The sequence below is a fragment of the Crocuta crocuta genome, unplaced genomic scaffold, assembly GCF_008692635.1.
Source record: "Crocuta crocuta isolate KB4526 unplaced genomic scaffold, BGI_CrCroc_1.0 scaffold193, whole genome shotgun sequence".
Taxonomy (NCBI): domain Eukaryota; kingdom Metazoa; phylum Chordata; class Mammalia; order Carnivora; family Hyaenidae; genus Crocuta; species Crocuta crocuta.
This window is the reverse complement of record NW_027529624.1, coordinates 6,342,085-6,361,628: the sequence shown is the minus strand read 5'-3', so window position 1 is coordinate 6,361,628 and position 19,544 is coordinate 6,342,085. Positions and strand designations below refer to the sequence as shown.

The 19,544-nt window shown below is 54.3% G+C and overlaps 1 protein-coding gene across 2 annotated transcripts in view; it reads left to right on the top strand.

Annotated features, from left to right (window-relative positions):
* Positions 1 to 7,946: 7,946 nt before the first annotated feature.
* IFT27 (intraflagellar transport 27) overlaps positions 7,947 to 19,544 on the top strand; it is a 19,837-nt gene continuing 8,239 nt past the window's right edge. Inside the window, exons 1-5 of one of the 2 annotated variants that reach the window (XM_077761950.1) lie at positions 7,949 to 8,371; positions 15,150 to 15,229; positions 15,851 to 15,910; positions 17,066 to 17,125; positions 19,273 to 19,390. In XM_077761950.1, coding sequence (XP_077618076.1) covers positions 8,338 to 8,371; positions 15,150 to 15,229; positions 15,851 to 15,910; positions 17,066 to 17,125; positions 19,273 to 19,390 — 352 coding nt within the window. In that variant the 5' untranslated portion in view covers positions 7,949 to 8,337. Of the gene's footprint in view, positions 8,372 to 15,149; positions 15,230 to 15,850; positions 15,911 to 17,065; positions 17,126 to 19,272; positions 19,391 to 19,544 lie in introns of both variants that reach the window. The other variant, XM_077761951.1, reaches the window with a different exon arrangement.

The window sequence follows — 19,544 nt, the reverse complement described above, 5'->3', positions numbered from 1 at the left end:
TCCTGATGGGACAGCAGGAGACCCAGACCCAGATGAAGGGCTTGGCTGCCTCCCCCCCCTCTCAGGGCCCAGAGGCAGATCAGGACACGGACTGCTGGGCTGGAGGAAGGAGCGGGTATTTGCGCGGGGTCTCCAAACCGGCCCAGAACTGAAGCAGGCAGAGAGGGACAGGCAGGGCGCCCCTGAGCACAGCCCACTCTCCACCACAGAGATAACTGGCTCAGATGTAAGACCATGTGTCTCCGAGGTTTATTGTTTCCTGGAAGGCTTCCTGGATTTGACTCCTGGCCTCCGCTCCTGTGTGACCCCTGGCAAGTTACTTAACGTCTCTGCTCCTCAGTTTCCTCACCTGGGAAACAGGTGTAATGCTGTTATCTACCTGTCAAGATTGGTAAAATAATTTAAGGATGAGCCCGGCACAAGGGCCAATTACTCTGGGCAGGTTATTATTAGCCAGTATCAGAGGGGGCACAGTTAAAGAGCCACTGGGTTTCTACAGTGATTCCTCCAGAAGCTCTTTCTAAGCTGTGAATATGCCCGTAGATTTGGCCCGTATTTCTAGAACACCTATTCTATACTGGGTGCTGGGATATGATGCTGCAGAGACATGGTCCGCGGCCTTAGGGGTTTGCACCCAGTGGGTGAAAGAGACGTGCTCCAGTCACCACGGCCTGGAGGCTTGCTCGTGCTTTCTCATCCAGTCACTGAATCCCCAACACCAAAGCCGGGGATGAAGGATCTATTATTGCTCCCATTCCACTTGGCAGACGGGCGTGGCAGGCTGCCCAAGGTCACACAACTACACAGTGCCCAAGCTGAGATTTGAACCCCGGGACTCTGGCCTAGAGGCTATGACTTTTTTTTTTTTAATGTTTACTTATTTTTGAGAGAGAGAGAGAAGCAGAGAGAGAGAGGTGGACAGAGGCTCCGAAGCAGGCTTTATGCTGACAGCAGAGAGCACAACATGGGGCTCAACCCCATAAGCCAAGAGATCATGACCTGAGCCAAAGTCAGATGCTTAACTGACTGAGCCGCCCAGGGGCCCCTAGAGCCTATGGCTTAATCACTGTGCTACAAACAATGGTCAACACTGCTATGGAAGGTACAGGACATGGGGAGTAAATGTAACGCTAAGAAAAGCACAGTGAGAACAAACGAGGTTAGCAGGGGACAGCGGGGGCAAAGGCCCCGCAGCAGGACACGAAGGTCAAGTTTGAGGATGGATCAAGCCAGGCTGCCCTAGACACAAAAAGGGAGCTAGGCAGGCAAAGGCCTGCTCACCAGGCTTGACAGCTCTTTGGGGAAAGCAGTAGGAAGCCTCTGAGGAGGCTGCACTAGAAATATGACAAGATTTAGAAAGACCACTCTCTGCAAGCAAATAGGACACAAGCATTAAAAAAAAAAAAAAAAAAAAGAATGAGGGGCACTTTGGGTGTTGACATGGAGCCTCTCCAAAGTATACTATCAGACAGAAAAATCAAAGTGCAGAAGAGTGTGTGTGACAGCTTCTATTCATAGGGGAAAGGATACAGAAGAATGTTCATGCCCTTGCAGGTATATAAAATATCCGAAAGGTATACAAGAAGCTGTTACGAGTGGTAGCCCCTGGGGCAGGCTGGGGTGGCGCGTGAGCAGAGCGGGGAAGGAACACAGAGTGACAGGAACCAGGCTAACTTTGCCCGTCGCGGAATCTGGCCTGGGTTCAGACTGAGCCATCTGGAAACGGACAGAAACACTAAATGTGGAATGTTCTAGAAAAGCAGCTCTCGGCTCCCACAGATGAGCTATCGCAGGCTGTTAAAGGAGGCCGCACGGGTGGCTCTGGAGGGGATGATGTGCGCAACTTTGAATACAGGCAGCGGCCAAGTTGAATCCAAACGGGAGGCAGCCCTTGGCTTCCCTCCCGCAACGGGCATTTTCCCAGCTGCTGCTGCCCCCTGCTGGGGGACTTGGGACATCGCAGCCTCCGTGCGATTCTGCGGCCACTGCTCAGGACTCCGGCTTTGCATTCCAGGTGCAAGTAAGGGGAGTCGTCACATTTCCTCTGCCCTTTATGGGGATGACTGCCACCAAGTGCCGCTTCAGTGGAGGCATAAACAACCAGGTCCACGTGAACAGTTGAAAACCGAACAGCAAAGGTCATTACCACGAGAAGGCCGTGCACCAGAAGGCAGATGCGACACGGTGCAATGTAGGAGATTCTAGAAGATGCCACTGCCTCATTATAGACCACCCTAAGGGGGATCCGTCAGCATCCCAATGGGTACGAGGCAGCGCTGGTGTTTACTGAGTCCTACCACTTGTCGGGCACTGTTCTAGACCCTGTATGTGCGTGAACCGAGCTGATCCCTGTGGTGCCCACAGGGGAAGGGATGATGACACAGAACTGCAGAAGCAGAACAGGATTCAAACCCAGTCAAGTCTGAGCCCCAGCCCTTGCAAATTTCTATTTAAAAGTCAACACTCCCTGCTCATTGTGTTCACACATCAGCAGTCCTCACCCCTGGATGCTTTTGGCCACCAGGGGACATTTGGCGACATCTGGGGGCATTTCGGGTCGTCACAGCGAGGGAGAGGATTCTGGCGCCTGGTGGGGAGAGGCCAGGGATGCTGCCATACGTCCTCTGACGCACAGCACGGCCCCCTGCAACAGATCCAAAATGTCAAAAGTGCCGAAGGGGACAAGCCCCGATCAAAACACATCAAGTTCCCACAAATCTACCAGCCTTCTCCCTTGCATTGCCCTCCGACATGAGGGCATCAGAGCAAATTGGCTTTATGGTGCAAAAGGTATTCTTCTCGAAGATTCATGCTGAATAATTCTCAAGAGGCTTTTCCCACTGATTTCCCCTGAAGTCTCTTATTTACCCAGAGGGATTGCTCTGCGCTCAACAATCCTGCTAGTGATACACCCTACAAGGGGGAATGAGGCTCTCAGAAGTGGCCCCAAGGAGAACCCCCTGAAACAACGACAGAGGTGCCTGGGCCACGCAGTGGGCACGATCGGCGGGCACGGGCGTGGAATACTGCGGCTGCCCCTGGCACTGAGCTCAGGCGCAGCCTGCTTGTCAGGGCTGTCGGGAAGCATCCAACCCCAGAATGATGCCCTGGAAACCACTTGTCAGCAGCTGCCTCACCCAACGTCCTCACTTCCAAATCAGCCCAAACAGCCCTGACCCTGGCTTCGGGGAGCAGCGGTACGAATCCGTCCACCTCCACAAAGTCTATGGCTCTATAGGCTCTTGGAGGTTCTTCTGGTCTGGAGCCCGTGTACGATGGGGTGGGAGGCAGCAGAGGACCCGGGCTGCCCCCACGTGAACGGCCAATGACTCCTTCCAGCAATAAGCCTACTGCCTGCACAGGAACTGGTGTTGGCGAATCAGTGCTTGTCGAATGGATGAATGACCAGAAGGGTCAACTGGACAAGATTCAGTCCTCCAGGTGACACTATTTACCAAGCATGTGACCGCGCTGGGCACTGTCCCAGACCTTGGGAGGACAAAAGAGGCCAAGTGCCCCATTCCCAGGAAGCTCTCCTTCTAGGGGAGGGGGACAGATACTATACAAATAAACTAATAAGTAGGGGATATAATATCAGGTAGTGGGGACTGCCCTGAAGAAAGGAAAGGCAAAGAGAGTGAGACCGACAGATTGGCGATGATTCTTTAAAGTGGGTGCGTGGGAGGGCCTCTCCGAGGAGATGACGTGTGGACACAGATATGAAGGCTGCGAGGGAAAGAGTCACACAGTCATGTTGAGAACAGTATGTGAAAAGGCCCTGAGGTAGGAGGGGTCTCAGGGAGGGTGAGAAGCAGTAAAACAGAGAAAATGGATAAAGGCGGGTCCTGGTGTGACCCGAGAGCAGAGGTTCTCAACGACGGCATGAATCAGAATCACCAAAAAGGCTTCCAGAAACAGATCGTGGGTCGTGCCCGCAGTGCCCAGTTGGCCGGGGGTGGGGCCTAGGAATGAGCATTTCCAACAAGTCACTGTGCGGTGCTGGGGTTGCTGGTCCAGGGACCATAGCCAGGCGTATTTTCTTCTTTTCTTCTTCTTCTTTTTAAATATTTATTTGTTTGTTTTCAGAGAGAGTGTGAACAGGGGAGAGGAGCAGAGAGAGTGGAAGAGAGAATCTTTTTTTTTTAAGTTTATTTATTCATCTTGAGAGAGAGAGAACACAAGCAGGGGAGGGGCAGAGAGAGGGAGAGACAGAGAATTCCAAGCAGGGTCTGTGCTGTCAGCGCAGAGCTAGACATGAGGCTCGAACTTTCGAACTGCAAGATCATGACCTGAGCCGAAGTCAGATGCTTAACCGACTGAGCCACCCAGGCGCCCGGAGGATTTTAAGCCGGCTCCGTGCTCAACGCGGAGCCCAATGAGGGGCTCGATCCCACTCACTATGACACCCTGACCGCAGGTGAAATCAAGAGCCTGCCGCTTAATCAACTGAGCTACCCAGGCGCCGCCAAAGAGTATTTTTTTTTTTTAATTGCAGCAAGTCCTTTCCTACCCAACACTTACCCACATGCAGTCATAGATCATCGCTGCTCGATTACCTGTGTCCACGCCAGGCAGGCGTTTCTACCCAGGCTGCAGTGGTTTACGTTGAAGCGCACTGCCAAAATCTGAGAGTCAGGGGGATTCCACACAAAATCCGGATTCCTGCCTCCTCTAGAAAAGAGGCCTGCAGCACTGGCCGGCACTCCCACGGGGCCACAATGCAACAGTCGCCAGGGCCTCTGTCACTTTGACTTCATGACCCCACCCACCGGCACAGCGCCTGGCCTAGGGCAGGCACTCAAGGAAAGCTTGTTAATGAAGCTGGTGGGACCGCACACAGGAAATGGAGGAAGACACTGGTTTCAAGAGCATCAGGCCCGAGGTCGGTTTGGACTCCAGCTGACATGTTGCATGACCTTGGGCCATCCCCGGACCTCACTGTCCTGCCTGTTAAACTGAAGCAGTGATAGGGTCCCGCTTCCCAGAGTCACTGCATTGCACAAGATGTGAAGCGTTTAGCACATGCCTGGCATGTGATGTTCTACTTTCACTGCGGGGAACTTAACAAGCATCTATTCCCTAGGGTGGAAAGGAGTGTGCGAGGCCTTGGAGGCTGGACAGATCACCGTTGGGGCCAAAGGGGTTGACAGCCTACTTGCATTCAACCCCTGGTTCTGCCAGTCACTAGCTCTGTGGCTCCGTGCATTAGACTTTTACCTCATTGGGGCCTCAGTTTCCTCATCTATCAAACAGGGATGATACATACCTCACAGGGCTTCCTTTGCATATCAAATATGCACATGAATATTCAATCAAGTAATCCTTTAAGGTGCTTAAAATAAGGCCAGCCTTCAGTAAGTACACAACATATGCGACAGTACTTGTTGTCACGGCTGCCCAGGGAGGGGTGAGACTAGATCAGGGAGGGGTGAGACTAGAATTTCTCAAGGGCCCTCATGGCTCCAAGATCCTCTGACCTCTTTAAACCCAGTGACAAGCAGGCAGCTGTCATTAGTCATCAAGAATATAGAGAAGGCCCTTGGTATCGTGGAGGCAGTGGAGTAGAAATTGTTATACGCGGTGTAGCCCCTTGCTGGAAAAATCCAAAATACTCTTCGAATTGTGCTGACCAAAACCACAGAGTAGCAACCATGAGAGGAAGCGTGGACGTGGTGCAGAGCACAACAGCCTACGAGGGAGGTGCCCTTGCAGATGAGGAAACTGAGGTTCCAGAAGGCTACCACCCGCCCCCACCCCCCCCACCGCGATGTGTCTCCATGTCTTTGCTCCACGCAGCCGCCTCAGGTGGGTGACTCAGTCAAGGCGTCCTTTGAGGGGTTAACGGGGTCATGATGAATAGCACAGCCTGGAGGCGGAAGCAGGAAGCCTAGGCAGAGGCATTGTGACTCACCCTGGCCTAAGACGGCTGTGCTCAATGTCGTCAAAGAAGAAAAGCAGGTCAAAAGAACGAAGGACAGACAGGTCTCCACCATACCGGGAATGATTCCTAAGTTAAGAAAATTCCAGACGACTTGTACTGTTTTCCTCCAGATTCCAGGCTGAAACCTTCATAGCAATTGGGTGAGTGCGTGTGTGTTCAGTGCCCCGCAAGCGGCTGGCAGCCACACAGTCACAGAGCAGCTGACAGAAGTGCCTGGTAACTGAACGGTAACTGATGGGAATCCTGGGTGCAGGCATGTCCACCCAGGGGCTGCTCCTCCCTCTCCGCCAGCCAGCCATCCCGGAGGGGGTGCGGGGGACCGGCAGCAGGAGTGACGACGGGGGTGAATCTGGCCATGGTGTCATCACCATGATGGTGATAAGCCAGTCCGTCCCGGTAAGTTTCTTCTCTTTCATCCATTCAACACTCAAACTTCCTTCCCTCGTTTGCTCCTCAGGACAACCCCAGAGGCGAGGTCTGCTAGCCCATCTTTACAGATGAGCTGTAAGGCCACAAGTCTAAACGTCTAAACCAAACTGACTCCATGACAGGCTTTAAGTTTCCCCTCTAAACTAGAAGGCCTGAGTTTCGGCTTCCCCGGAAACAGGCAGTTAGTTACACATTGCCCAAGGCAGGAGTAACCACCCTTGCAGCACCCAATCAGGAAAGGCCAGCGACCACCCTCCACATTACTAAGGGAGAGGCCTGGAGATAGAAACTATAGATAGGACCCTGTTAACCTAATGTTAAAGTTAACCTGTTAGTCGCCGAACAAGACCCTAGGCTCGCTCTGTGATTGGTTGAATTTAAAGGTACTCTAAATGTTGTAATTGGATCCCGCCAAAAGTCACGAATACTCTAGACAATGTGTATGGTCAAACCCGCTGTCAGTGATGCTGAATAATTATGATTGGATCACTGTTCCCATGTCACAACTTCTGTAACTCCCCCGTCTCAAACCCCATAAAAACCCTACCCTGCCCTTGTTCGGGGCTCTCAGCACGGACCCACACGCCGGTGAAGTCTGTGAACCCGAGCTTAAGCCCGTAATAAAGCCCTTTGCCTTTGCATGCGTGACTCGGTCTCCCTGGTGGTCTCTGGTCGGTGAGGATACTGCGATCTGGGTACAACAGAGCGAAGAGGCCGGGAAGACGGCCGTGATTTCAGCCTGATCGCAGAGCAAGAGGAGCCTCCCGGAAAGGTCAGCAGAGATGGGCGCAGCCTCCCTGTGTGACGGGCAACGTCCTGGAGGCCGGCTCTCATTCATTATGTGTCAGGTCGTCCGTTCTCCAGTTTACACGCGAGGAAATGGGCTCGACGGAAAGTAGGACTTCGAAGTCCCGAGTCCAACCCCTCCCCCTGGTCAAAGTTTACTTGTTCTCCCCTTCTTTTCACAGACATCTCTAGAAATACTTTCACATTTTACGTTTGGCAGCGCATAATATCGCTGGGCTTTAAAAATAAGACTTCCCTGCGGGATGTGGGGCAAGTATCGGATTTCACAGTCTTGCTCCCAGGAGCGTGCGAACTGGAATCCCAAGAACCCCGACGAAGTCCAACCGGCTCACAGCTCCGCTTCGGCAGCGGCGGCCTCGTTACTGCGCAGGCGCCGCTGCAAACTCCCGCGCCCCAGAAGCGCCCCTCTTGGGCGAACTCACTTCCGGAAGGGCGGGGGAAGAGACGAATCCTACCCTCCTTCTTCCCCGAAAATAGTCCAAGCCAGCCTCTGGCCAATCAGAAAGCTTCTCTTTTCAACGCTTCTAGGTAGAGGAGGTTGGAATTTCTTTTCCCTGTACTTTCCCGCGGCGCGGGGACGGGAGGTAAAATGATTGACATCTCCCGTAACCATTCGTAAAGCGAGATGAGCTTGAGGGGCAGATACTACTAAGAATTGTCTGGCCGGGGAGAGCTGAGCCACGCCCCCTTCTCCCATTGGCCTCTGAGAGCCTTCGGGGTGGGAGCTTTTGGCGGCAGCCAATGGAGGGTCAGCGAGGAGGATGAGGAGGCGGGGCAGCTTGGCCGTGGTTGCCCGGTGAGCGCGTCTGGCACCGCGCTGGGGCTGGGGGTCTGATGGCTGCGGCGTCACGCTTCGCGATCCCGGTTGCCAGGGGCTAGGCTGGGAACGGGATCCGCGTCGCCACGCTCGCACCTTACAGGCTGCTTTCTGAAGATTGGAGCCGGGCCCCATCTGGCGCTCCTCTGCGCCTCCGCCCGGACCCTCTCGCCCGACAGCCGCCCCCGGCCCAGAGGGTCCAGGCCCCATTGTCCCTGTCCCCACCGCGGTCCCAGGCCTCTTGAGTGTCGGCCGTCTCCCCACGTCCCTTCCCAGGCAGGCACCCCAACGCCTCTAGCAGCCGCTCTTCCCCTGTCTGGTCCGCGGAGGTGTTTTGGTTACCATGGTGAAGCTGGCGGCCAAATGCATCTTGGCAGGTGAGTTTGAAATTTAGTCTCCAGAGTCCAGAGACTTCCTAAGTTATTGAGAGCTTTTGTTCGCGTAAATTGCCTACCCTCATTCCCTTTCTCTCCTCCAAAGGCGAGTTAATGCAATTACTGTTAGAGTAAATTCCATTAGGGGTGGAAGAATTATCTTCCAGAGCATATTTGTAGCTCCTGCAGATATCCCACCCCGTGTCATAACCCGAGACCACCTTCACCGGTTTAAGCAATATGCAGGAGGAGTAGACTCGTTTCAAAAAAAAAAAATCAGGCTAAGCACACCCTAAGTGCTTCTTCCAAACTGGAGTGTATCCCAATGTTAGAGTTTGGTAGTCAGTAGTTGTGGGATTTTTTCCCCCCCTGACCCCACCCCCTCTGATAACAGGGATAGGAAACAGTAATGTACAGTCGGCCAGAGTTTGCAAAAGGGCCATGTGTGTTGTTTTTAAGAGCCAGACTTCCCATGCTGTCCTACACTCAGGAGGTCATAAATGTTGAATCCCCTCAAGGCAGGAATCTTTGTTTTGGTGACTCTTATGTCCCAAGCTTCCTGAACAATATCTGGAACCCAGGAGGTACTCAATAACTGTTTGTGGAATGAATGACAATACGACATTCACGTTTGTACTGTGCCCTGTGTATGTCTGCCCATTTAGGAAAATATTTGCTTGGATTTTGACCTGGGGCCCGGCACACATGTGCTTTACTGAGTCCTCAGTGCACGCCAGACACACGTACTTCGTTCAGTCCCCTCCGTGGAGCACGCTGGCCTAGGTGCTGTATTGTTCTGATGTCACTGAGGCACTGAGAGGTCAAGTCTCTTGCCTAAGGTCACCCCCTTGCGAAGGAAAGTCATGGGCAGGATTTCAGGCCCCCTCCCCAAACCTGCCCAACTGCAAAACTCTTCCCTTGCGTTACCGTTGAACCCCAAGGTCTCTCCGGCATTCCGTGACCAGCTCAGGAAAGAAATGGTAAGAAACGGTACAGAGGGAAAAAACCCCCAAAACTTTGATTCCCTCTCTTTCAGACTGAAATTGATATTTTTAATGGCTTTTCCGATTTGAAAAGAAAGGGTCACACAGAAAGGTGCCTGACAATAGTAACTCAGGACCTACTGGAGCAAAAAAGTAATGGTTCTCAAGAGAGGTCTCTGGTTTCCAGAATGCCAGGGGAGGCAGTATTGTGTAACAAAAGTAATTCTGGCTGTTCCTTTGAAGGGCTGTGTCATCCTGGGCACAGCATTTCTCTAAGCCTCAGTTTCCTCGGGGATCAGATAAGGACGTTTTTATTTCCTGAGGTTGTATATTTTTTTAAATGGGCTTCTCCGACTGTCGTCTCTCTTATTTCTGTTTTAATTCAGCTTCCGTTGTGGGGCTAACTTACTGAGTACCCTCTGTGTGCCAGCACTGTACTTGAGCCCTCAACACAGGGATCTCACGGAGTCCACGCAAGAACCCTGTGGGATCGGTATGCTTGACATCCTCATTTACAGACTGGGCATCCGAGGCCCAGAGAGGTTAAGACACTTGCCCTGGGTCACACAGCTGGATGCAGCAGAGCTGGCCTCCAACCCAGGTGATCTGGTTTCCAGGGCTTTGTTTTTAGCCCCCGGCTAGACCGTCCTCAAGCCTCAATTCTAGACTCTTTGCCCGTCTTTACACCCAGCCCCTCGGGTCCTATTTCACCTGATTTCAGCCACTGCCTGAGTGATTCTTGAACTTCAGTCTCGTCCCCAGCTTCAGCCTCCTTTCAGGGCCTCGAGGACATTTCCTCCTGGAAGTTTCCAGGAACCAAAAGACCTCAGCATGGCAAATCAGGTCCCCCTTCCCCCACCACCCACCAAATTATCATTCTTTACACTGCCCCCACACATACACCCCCCCTCACGGTTTTATTTTTCCTCTCCCTTCCCAGGCCCACTATTTAAATGGAGTTTATCTTTTTTTTCCTCTCTCTAAGTAGTCATTGAGGGACCTGATATTTGAAATTCAAGTGCTTTTATTCATTCAACAGATATTTTTTTAAATATATATTTTTTCAATGTTTTATTTATTTCTGACAGAGAGAGAGAGCATGAACAGGGAAGGGTCAGAGAGAGAGGGAGACACAGAATCGGAAACAGGCTCCAGGCTCTGAGCTGGCTGTCAGCACAGAGCCCCATGCGGGGCTCTAACCCACGAAGTGTGAGATCATGACCTGAGGCGAAGTCGGATACTTAACTGCCTGAGCCACCCAGGTGCCCCTCTTTCGACAGATATTTATTGAGCACTTATGTGTGAGTCATCATGCAAGGTACAGCATGAATACAGGGATGAACCAGACCAGCCCCTACACTCACGGGAGTGCTGAGATGTGCAGAATACTTTATAATCAGGCAGACACAGATAGAATGCCATGTGTGTTCCAGATACCAGAGAAATCCCTCAAAGCACAGCTACTTGTTATTCTGGCTCAGATGAGAAGCTACAGCCCTTGACATGACCTAAAAATCACTTACGTATTACTTAATGTATGTCAGGCACTGCCCATATTAGCTCATTAAATCCTCATAACAATTCTACGAGATGGGTGCTCTTCTTCCCATTTTGCAGAAATGGCAACTGAGGCCCAGAGAGATTGCTGACCCGAGGTCACACAGCCAGCAAGGGGCAGAGTTGCAGTGTGTGCCCTGCGTACTTTGGTTTACTGCCCCTCGATAGCAGTGGGGATTGTAGTAGTGTCTCGCCAGAAGGTGGCTCTGACAAGCCTCGTGCTACCAGCAGTGAGCCCCTCAGGTGAAGTCAAGAGGGAGAGGTGACCTTCAGAGGCTGTGGCAGAAGGACACTGTTCTGAACCTCATCTGGCAGAGAATTCGAACTTGGACGGGGAGTCCTGGAAGGTTACCTTTGAGGGATTCTCCAAGATCAAGAGAGCAGGGGTGTAGAGCCCAGATTTGGCCTAAGGGAGAGTCAGAGAGCAAGTGGGAGATGGAATCGAGGTGGACCATGGAGAGCGGTCCACAGTAGAAGGAATCCTTGGTGGGTCTTGTGTGAAAGCATGACCGGATGCCACACTGTCCTAGAAAGTTCCATCTGTTGGGATCGACAGGGTAGGTGGAGCAGAGAGAAAAGTGAAACGCAGAGCGGGCCAGGTGGGGAGAGCTTCGGGCAAGACCCGGTTAAGAAAACAGACTGGAGGTGGGGCACCTGGGTGGCTTAGTCGGTTAAGCGTCCGACTTTCGCTTAGGTCATGATCTCGCGGTTCGTGGGTTCGAGCCCCGCGTCGGGCTCTGTGCTGACTGCCAGCTCAGAGCCTGGAGCCTATTTCAGAGTCTGTATCTCCCTCTCTCTCTGACCCTCCCCTGCTCATGCTGTGTCTCTCTTTCTCTCTCCTAGAAATAAATAAAAATATTAAAAAAAAAAAGAAAACAGACTGGAGGCATTTAATATACGGAACTGGCTCCATAGGGGTTGGAGAACTGGAAAGAAGAGAACATTGAGATGGCACAGCAGGGGTAGATAGAGGCCGGGTTGTCAGACGCTTGAGGAAGAGCCCCACAGAGCTGGGGTCCAGACCCCTGAAGAGGAGGGGGCACTGCTCTGCTGGGGTGGTAGGTACCCCAAGGAACTGAGTCAGCAGCGCGCGATGCCACCCTGTGCCATGGATCGCCACCCGTCTCCCACTGGCAGAGAGCTCAGCCCCATGTTCAGGGCAAGACATGACCAAAGCCACTCCAGACCACTCACTACCAAGTGCTGCATAGTCAGGGTCCAGGCAAAAAAGCAGAACTCCGGTAGGTGCGGCAACAATGAGCATTTCCTGCAGGGTGTCAATCAGACAGGGGGCCTAGAACGATGAAGGGACAAGAAGGCAGCACCAAGAGCAGCTGCAGGAAGGGGCCCATCCCAGGGCTGGGGGAGCAGGGAGGCAGACAGGTTGTCCGAAGCTCAGGAAGGCCCTGGGGAGCCGAGATGCAGATCTCTGAGAAGGAGCTNAAATCCATCCCCCCTTCCCCCCAACCCCCTCCCCTCCAGTCTTTCTCTAGAACGTGCACTGGCAGAGCCGGACAGAAAGCCGCTGGCAAAGGAGACACCTGTTTGCAGGGTCCCGGCCCCCACCTCACAAGGCAGGACACAGAGCCCAGCCCGAGGTCTGAGATAACTAGTGCTCCGTCAGCAGGGGCGACAAAGGCGAGGCAGACTTGAGATATAGCAGGGGACATCAGGAGTGAGCAAGAGACGGCAATCACAGGTGACCGGGTGCAGCTGGGAGGCGTGAGCGAATGGCGACGTGGGCAGAAAGAGTGAGTTAGGTGAGCAAGACCCCTGGGGACCTGGGGGTGTGACACGAGCCTGGCTGTCAACAGATAGATTGGCTGAAGGCCCAGCATTGTGGTGGAAACATCCACAGGTTGTTGGAGATAGAGACCAAGCAAGGGGAGGGAAGTGACAGGGAAAGAGTAAACAGGACAGACCAGCTGGGGGCAGACGGCCAAGGACAGACCCACAGGAGTGCCCACGTTCGGAGGCAGGAGAACCAGGCCAGTGTGGACACCGGGGCCACAGGGCCTGGGAGGGAGGGGGCTGCTGACTCATCCTTCAGAGACCCCAAGGAGCAGGAGGGCCGAGCAAAAGCCCTTGGACTTGGGAGTGACCTCGCGTGGTGCCATTGCGGGCATCACCCTCTCTGTCAGGCAGCGCCCCGCCCTGCCATCCCCCAGCTCAGCCTCCCCCCTGCCTCGCTGCTGCCGCAACTGCTCATTCGGTTCTTTCCTCGCCGCGCCCTCAGACGCTTTGGTTCTCAGCTTGCGCTGTTTGCCTTTGCACTTATCATTGTGATGCTCTGCAAATGTGTTTATCAGTTACTTCCCTTCCTTGTGCCGGATCCCTCCTCAGCCGGCGCTCGAGGTTTTCCTGGAGTGTGGGTGACTCTGACTGACAGTCGGAAGGAACATTTCTGAAATTAACGAGAACAAATCTATGGGGAATTTCACGAGCAGGAAGAGCCAATTTCCAAGAGGATTCAGAAGCAAAACTGGGAGTCGGGCGGGTGGAGGGAGACAGCCAGAGCACAAGAGGGGAAATGATGCTCTGTTTGTTCGAAGACGGATGGGTGCCCGGCCACCGTGCAGCCCTGGTCGCCCCCGATGTCAGGCAAGCCTGAGGCGTTGGGGGCCCGCGGGGTAGTGATAGAAATGGGTCAGGAGCGGCCCTGAGCACCAGGAGAGGGGTGGGGTCTGACGGGGAGAGTGAGCTGTAGGAATCCTGCGCCGGTTACCCAGCCTTCTCGGAGCCTTGGATTCTTCATCTGTCAGACGTGGTTAGTGTGGACACGGTGGGGGGCGGGGGCTGGGAAGGAGGGAACAGGACCATGGGAATGCTTCCCTTCTAAGACGCGGTGGTAAATAGAAAAGCAAGACTGAAGAGCTCACTCAGCCCTGGAGGAGTGCACAGGAGATGAAACGCCACAAGTAAGCAAGTAATTGCCTCGCAAGAGAAAATTATAGGTGGGAAAAGTCAAAACCGCAAAGGGAACAGAGCAGCGGGCCGTGCAGAAGTCAAGAGGCACACGCGGAAGCCGACCGTAAAACAGAGCAAAGGGGAGGCGATCATACCCAAGGGCACAAGTCAGAGGGATGCGAGCACAGTGGCGGTTTTGCTGAGGAGCCTGGGCCCCGGTGACAGAGGACCTGTGTAACCCTCATGGCCCAGAAGATGTTGCAGATGAGAACAGGCTGGCGTCACCAGAGGCAGAGCAGGGCCACGGGGAAGGGGCGGGGGGTGGGAAAGGGGAATTAAGGGTGGGCATGGAAAGCCTGCAGCCCCTTGGGGAGTAGGGGAGAGCCTCCCGATTAAATTGCTCCCCACCGTCTTGCAAAAGGTCCAGATCTCAGGGCGCCTGGGTGGCTCAGTCAGTTGAACATCCGGCTTCAGCTCAGGTCATGATCTCGCCATTCGTGGGTTTGAGCCCTGTGTAGGGCTCTGTGCTGACTGCCAGCTCAGAGCCTGGAGCCTGTCTTCGGATTCTGTGACTCCCTCTCTCTCTGACCCTCCCCTGCTCACGCTGTCTCTCTCTCTCAGAAATAAATAAAAACATTAAAAAAAAAAAAAGGTCCAGATCTCATACTCAAAGTATGACATAAACCTTTAGTTTGGAGATACCAGCTTATGGGGCCGTGGACCCGCGAATGAGGATATAAGCCCAGGGGCAGGGGGGAGAGGTAAGGCCAGCTTGGAGGAAATGGTAGCCTTTGAGGGTAGACCAGAAGAGGCCCGCCGGGAAGGTGGATCCGCAGCGGTCTCAGGCCCACCGAGGCGGGAGTGGAATGTGTCACTTGGGAACGGATTTCAGNGCATGCAGGGTCCTAAGTATGGGAGCCTTGAACTCAAATTGGTTCCGCTAGGCAGGTGAGCCTATGAGAGTGAGCTCTTTACCTTCAAGACTTCAAAGTACGTTCAAGTTTGAAAGTGACAGTTTTTCCCCATGGGGTGTGTGCGGTGGAAGAGTGTGTCAGTTCTGTTTCCAGCGCTCTGAAGCCCTCCTTAAGCTGTTACCTTCTGGGTCAGTTCTTTGGGATGAAAGGATTACCCTTGAAGAAATGCAACCGGGCTTTGAAGATTGGTCTCCCGGACCCGCGGCCCTGTCAGCCTCCTCCCAAGTCCCCATGAGAGTCAAGTACATTTTCTCTGACAACCCATTGAAGTTTCCGGTTCCTAACTAGCGTTCCGGAGCGGGGCATTCTCAAGTCAGATCAGGCCGGAAATGATGCCTTTCTTCTACTCCGACCTCACAGGAGACCCGGCAGTGGGCAAGACGGCCCTGGCGCAGTCCTTCCGCAGCGATGGAGCCCATTTCCAGAAGAACTACACCCTGGTGAGCTGGGGGAGTCGCAGGCTGGCCGAGGCTTAAAGAAACGATCAGGGGCGCCTGGGTGGCTCAGTCAGTTAAGCACCCACCTCTTGATTTCTGCTCAAGTCGTGATCTCACGATTTCGTGAGTTCGAGCCCCGCATCGGGCTCTGTGCTGACAGCTTGGACCCTGCTTGTGATTCTCTCTCTCTCTCTCTCTCTGCCCCCCATCTCTCTTCCCCTCCCCATTCACGTTGCCTCTGTCTCTCTCAAAATAAATAAACTTAAAATTTTCAAAGAGAAATGATCGTCCCTCCACCCTGAGGGAGTGACTTTCCAGAATTCCTTAAGAAGCCCGAAGAGGTCTGAGAAAGAGGCTGTTTGAATGGCCACATGGAGATCACTTTTCCACAAGCCACAGGGCGTGAGGCCGCCTGTGGCGCAGAGCGGCCAGTGGGCGGCTTGGGGGCCATATACACCTCCTTGTGAGCAGGGAGTGGGGTGAGCCTCGTTGGTCCTCTCTGACTTCAGCCCCAGTGAACCCAGAACGCGGCACTTCTGCCTCCTGGGCATCAAATATTCATCATGTCCCGTAACACGCCTCTTGGGAGCCTCTGACGCACATGTTCTCCGTTTTCCTCGGCAGACGACAGGGGCGGATTTGGTGGTGAAGACGGTGCCGGTCCCCGACACGGGGGACAGCGTGGTAAGTGGTGTCCTTGACTCGAGAGACCTCAGCGCTCCTCCAGCTGGCCCAGAGTCCCTGTGCTCACTGTCGTCCTCCCTGAGAGGGATACTGCACTTGGCCTTGGCCTTGGCTTGTCTGAGCACTTGGGAAGACTCACGGATACAGGCTGCAGAAGGGGCAGTGGGAAGACTGGGGTATGGGCCCTGCCCTCACAGAACTTATAGGACATCAGGGTCCTTAACCCCGGTCCCTCTATGGGACTCCACAGCCCTGGAAATTGAATCACAAGGCTTTATGATCGTCCAAACTTTCCTGGAGGGAAGGTTTAAGAGTCTCTGCCTTCTGCGGGGCACCTGGGTGGCTCAGTCAGTTAAGCGTCTGACTTCCTCTCAGGTTACTATCTCAACGGTTTGTGGGTTCGGGCCCTGTGTCGGGCTCTGTGCTGACATTTCAGAGCCGGGAGCCTGCTTCAGATTCTGTGTCTCCCCCTCTCTCTGCCCCTCGCCTGCTGGCGCTCTGTCTCTCTCTCTCTCTCAAATAGAAATATTAACAAAAATAAAAAAAAAAAATCACCGCCTTTTTAAAGAGGTCCGTGAGAAAACAACCTCAGGTAGCTCCAGGGCAGTGAGTGAGAAGGGATNGGCGACATCAGGGCCTGGGGGATCTGCAGGGGAGGCGTCCCAGAGCAGCAGCACTGGGGAGGGGAGAAAGGCTCCTCCTGCACCTTCCGCCTGAGTCCCACCATCGACACCACCGACGGCAGGCTGTCCCAATTTACCCGCCTTCTCCAGGCCTCCTCAGTGACCTGCTCTAGAAAAGACTTGGTTTAAGATCTGAAAATCAATTTGGTTAACAAAGCGCTGCGTGACCTTTTGGAAACCAGAGCGCTTGTCAGCCTGCTTCGCATTCTGTTCTGCCAGGTGGGAGGTCAGCCTGTTCCTGGTATTTCTGCACTCGGGGTTAGGAGAGGTGAGCCCACCTCGGGCTCTCCAGGTCTTTCCTCTCCCCATCCTCCTCCTCGTGCTGTGGGGAGGAGATACAGGCACCGAGGAAAGGTGTGCATGTCACCACGAAGCCAGGTCTGCCGGGAGCGGAGTGTCGTCTCGGGGACGTGCGGCCAGCGAGTTCCCTGCCGTGTGTAGACTTTCTTCCTTGGGACTTTCTGGTTTCTAGGAACTCTTCATTTTTGACTCGGCCGGCAAAGAGCTGTTTTCGGAAATGCTGGATAAATTGGCAAGTAGCATGCGATCTCTTCCCCTAACTGCCGCCGCCGCCTTCCACCAAAAAGTGTGCCCCTTCGCTGCTTTCTAGCAATGTCACTGCAGCCTGGCTGCCTGGAGGAGCTTCTAAGGCGGAGTTCTTTAAGGGCCATCCCCCCCCAGCCTCGGGACTTGTGGCTTCTTGGCCTGGAGGACCGCCTCATGCATGTGATTCCCCCTCCCCCAGCGCTGGAAGGGCCAGGGTTCAGAATGTGCTGGAGTCGTGTGACTCAGTCCCCACGGCACTCTGGGCCCCTCTTCTCAGTACTCCCTGACCTCCTGGGACAGGAGCAAATACTTCCTTCTTCTTGTAGCAACAGGCTGACGTGCCCGGCCCGGCCCTGGGCCCGGTGTCCCCTGTCCCTGCTGCCACCCTGCGCTTATCCTGCCCACCCAGCCGTCTTCTCGGGATCCCGCTTGCTGTACCTTCCAAAGTAACCGTCCCGCTAATCTGGGCCAGTGAGTGGAGTAGAAGGTGTGAGCCCTCCCGAGCCCTCCCCTGCCTTTCCAAGAACGGCCTGTTTTAATAGAAATCGCGCTCTGCCCCTTTTTCATTGTCTAAGACATGGAGATCTCATGATTGTCATCTCTCATGGGCTTGCCTTCATGCATCTACCCATGGCATCTGCAGCGTGCCTGCTGGGTGCGCGGCCTCGCCCTGGGTGCTGGCCTGCTGGGCAGAAGGGAAGATGTGTCTGGGCAAGTCAGGGCCACTGCACACTGATCAGCTCACACCCGGACTCGGGGCTCCTGTGCTGGCTCCGGCTCCATGCCCGGCCCATCCTGGGTGGCCCCACTGAGGCCTAGAGCAAGGAGGTGTCTTTTACATCCACGAAAGGGGAGATCAAGAGAGAGTCCTCGAGTCAGTCTGCTGAGCGAAGGTTCACCGAGCTCGGTCAAAGTGGCAGTGTAGCCTTGGGATGGAGCGAGCCCTCGAAAGCCAGTCCTGGGCTGGCCTTCCAAGGACAACTGGAGGGAAAGGACTCTTCCCCACACCCTGGGGGTTACTGATACACCAGCGATAAACCAGGCTGTAACAGTGCAGGACGGGGGGGGGGAGGGGGGGGTCCCCGGAGCCTGGGGCACAGCAAGGGATTCATGCACCAGGACAGGCATCAGCCTGAGCAGGGCTGTCCTGTGCCCCTGAGCCAGGCAACAGGGCGTCCCAGGGCTCTGAGCAGCCCCTGAAGGCGACAAGCCTCAAGGGCACGGCCCTGGTTCTTAATTGGGATGGTGAGCCTTGTCCCATTGTTGGTCTGGTTTGGGTCAGGGTGACACACTGCAGGAGAAGTAGAAGGTGCCCTTTCTGTTTTGAAAAGCCAGCCCTTATTAAGAAGATGCAGGCAAACGAGCTTCCCGTGGGCGGCTAATAGAAGAAAGGATGCCTAGGGGCGCCTGGGTGGCTTAGTCGGTTAAGCGTCCGACTTTCGCTTAGGTCATGATCTCGCGGTTCGTGGGTTCGAGCCCCGCATCGGGCTCTGTGCTGACTGCCAGCTCGGAGCCTGGAGCCTATTTCGGAGTCTGTGTCTCCCTCTCTCTCTGACCCTCCCCTGCTCATGCTGTCTCTCTCTCTCTCCTACAAATAAATAAAAATATTTAAAAAAAACAAAAAAAGAAGAAAGGATGCCTATTAGGCCTGCAAAGCAGGAAAACATAATAACTTGCATGAAAGCGGGCAAAGAATGCGACAAGGAATGAATGAACGTACGCAGTGGCACGCCTGAGCATTTCTGGGCAGAAAAACGCCTCCGTCCTACCCCAGTCTTTAAAGCGTGTCTGATCTGGGCAAGTCAGTTACCCTCTCTGAACCCAGTGTCTTTAGCGAGGCAGTAGGGATATTGAGGCTGGCCCTGCAGGGTCTGGAAGTTTCTCAACCATGCACAGAACGCACCCAGCAGATGGCCTGGCGCAGAGGTGAGCCCCCGCCCTCCCACTCGTTCTTTTGGGGGAATTGTTTTCTTCGACTCAACTCCTGCGGGTTGGCTCAGTTTTCTGACTCTCGTCCTTATTAGAGGTGCCCCCCCACCCCGCCCCGTCCCTTCCCTTGGAAGGCCAGATCTTGTCCCAGCCTAGGAATCACGTGCACCACTGACATGTGCTCATCCCGTCTGTCCCGCACAGTGGGAGAGTCCCAATGTCTTGTGTCTCGTCTATGACGTGACCAACGAGCAATCCTTCGCCAACTGCAGCAAGTGGCTGGAGAAGGCCCGGTCCCAGGCCCCAGGCACCTCCCTCCCAGGTAGGTTTTCCAGGAGCACCTCTGTCCCCCAGGTTCCCGAGCGCAAGGTCATTGCAGAGGTGGCTACGGGTGTAAAATGGGGTGCCCCTGGCTTCGAGTATGGTGGTCTGGATCGTACAGTGGCTCTGCCTCTTGGCAGAGTCACCCCACACCT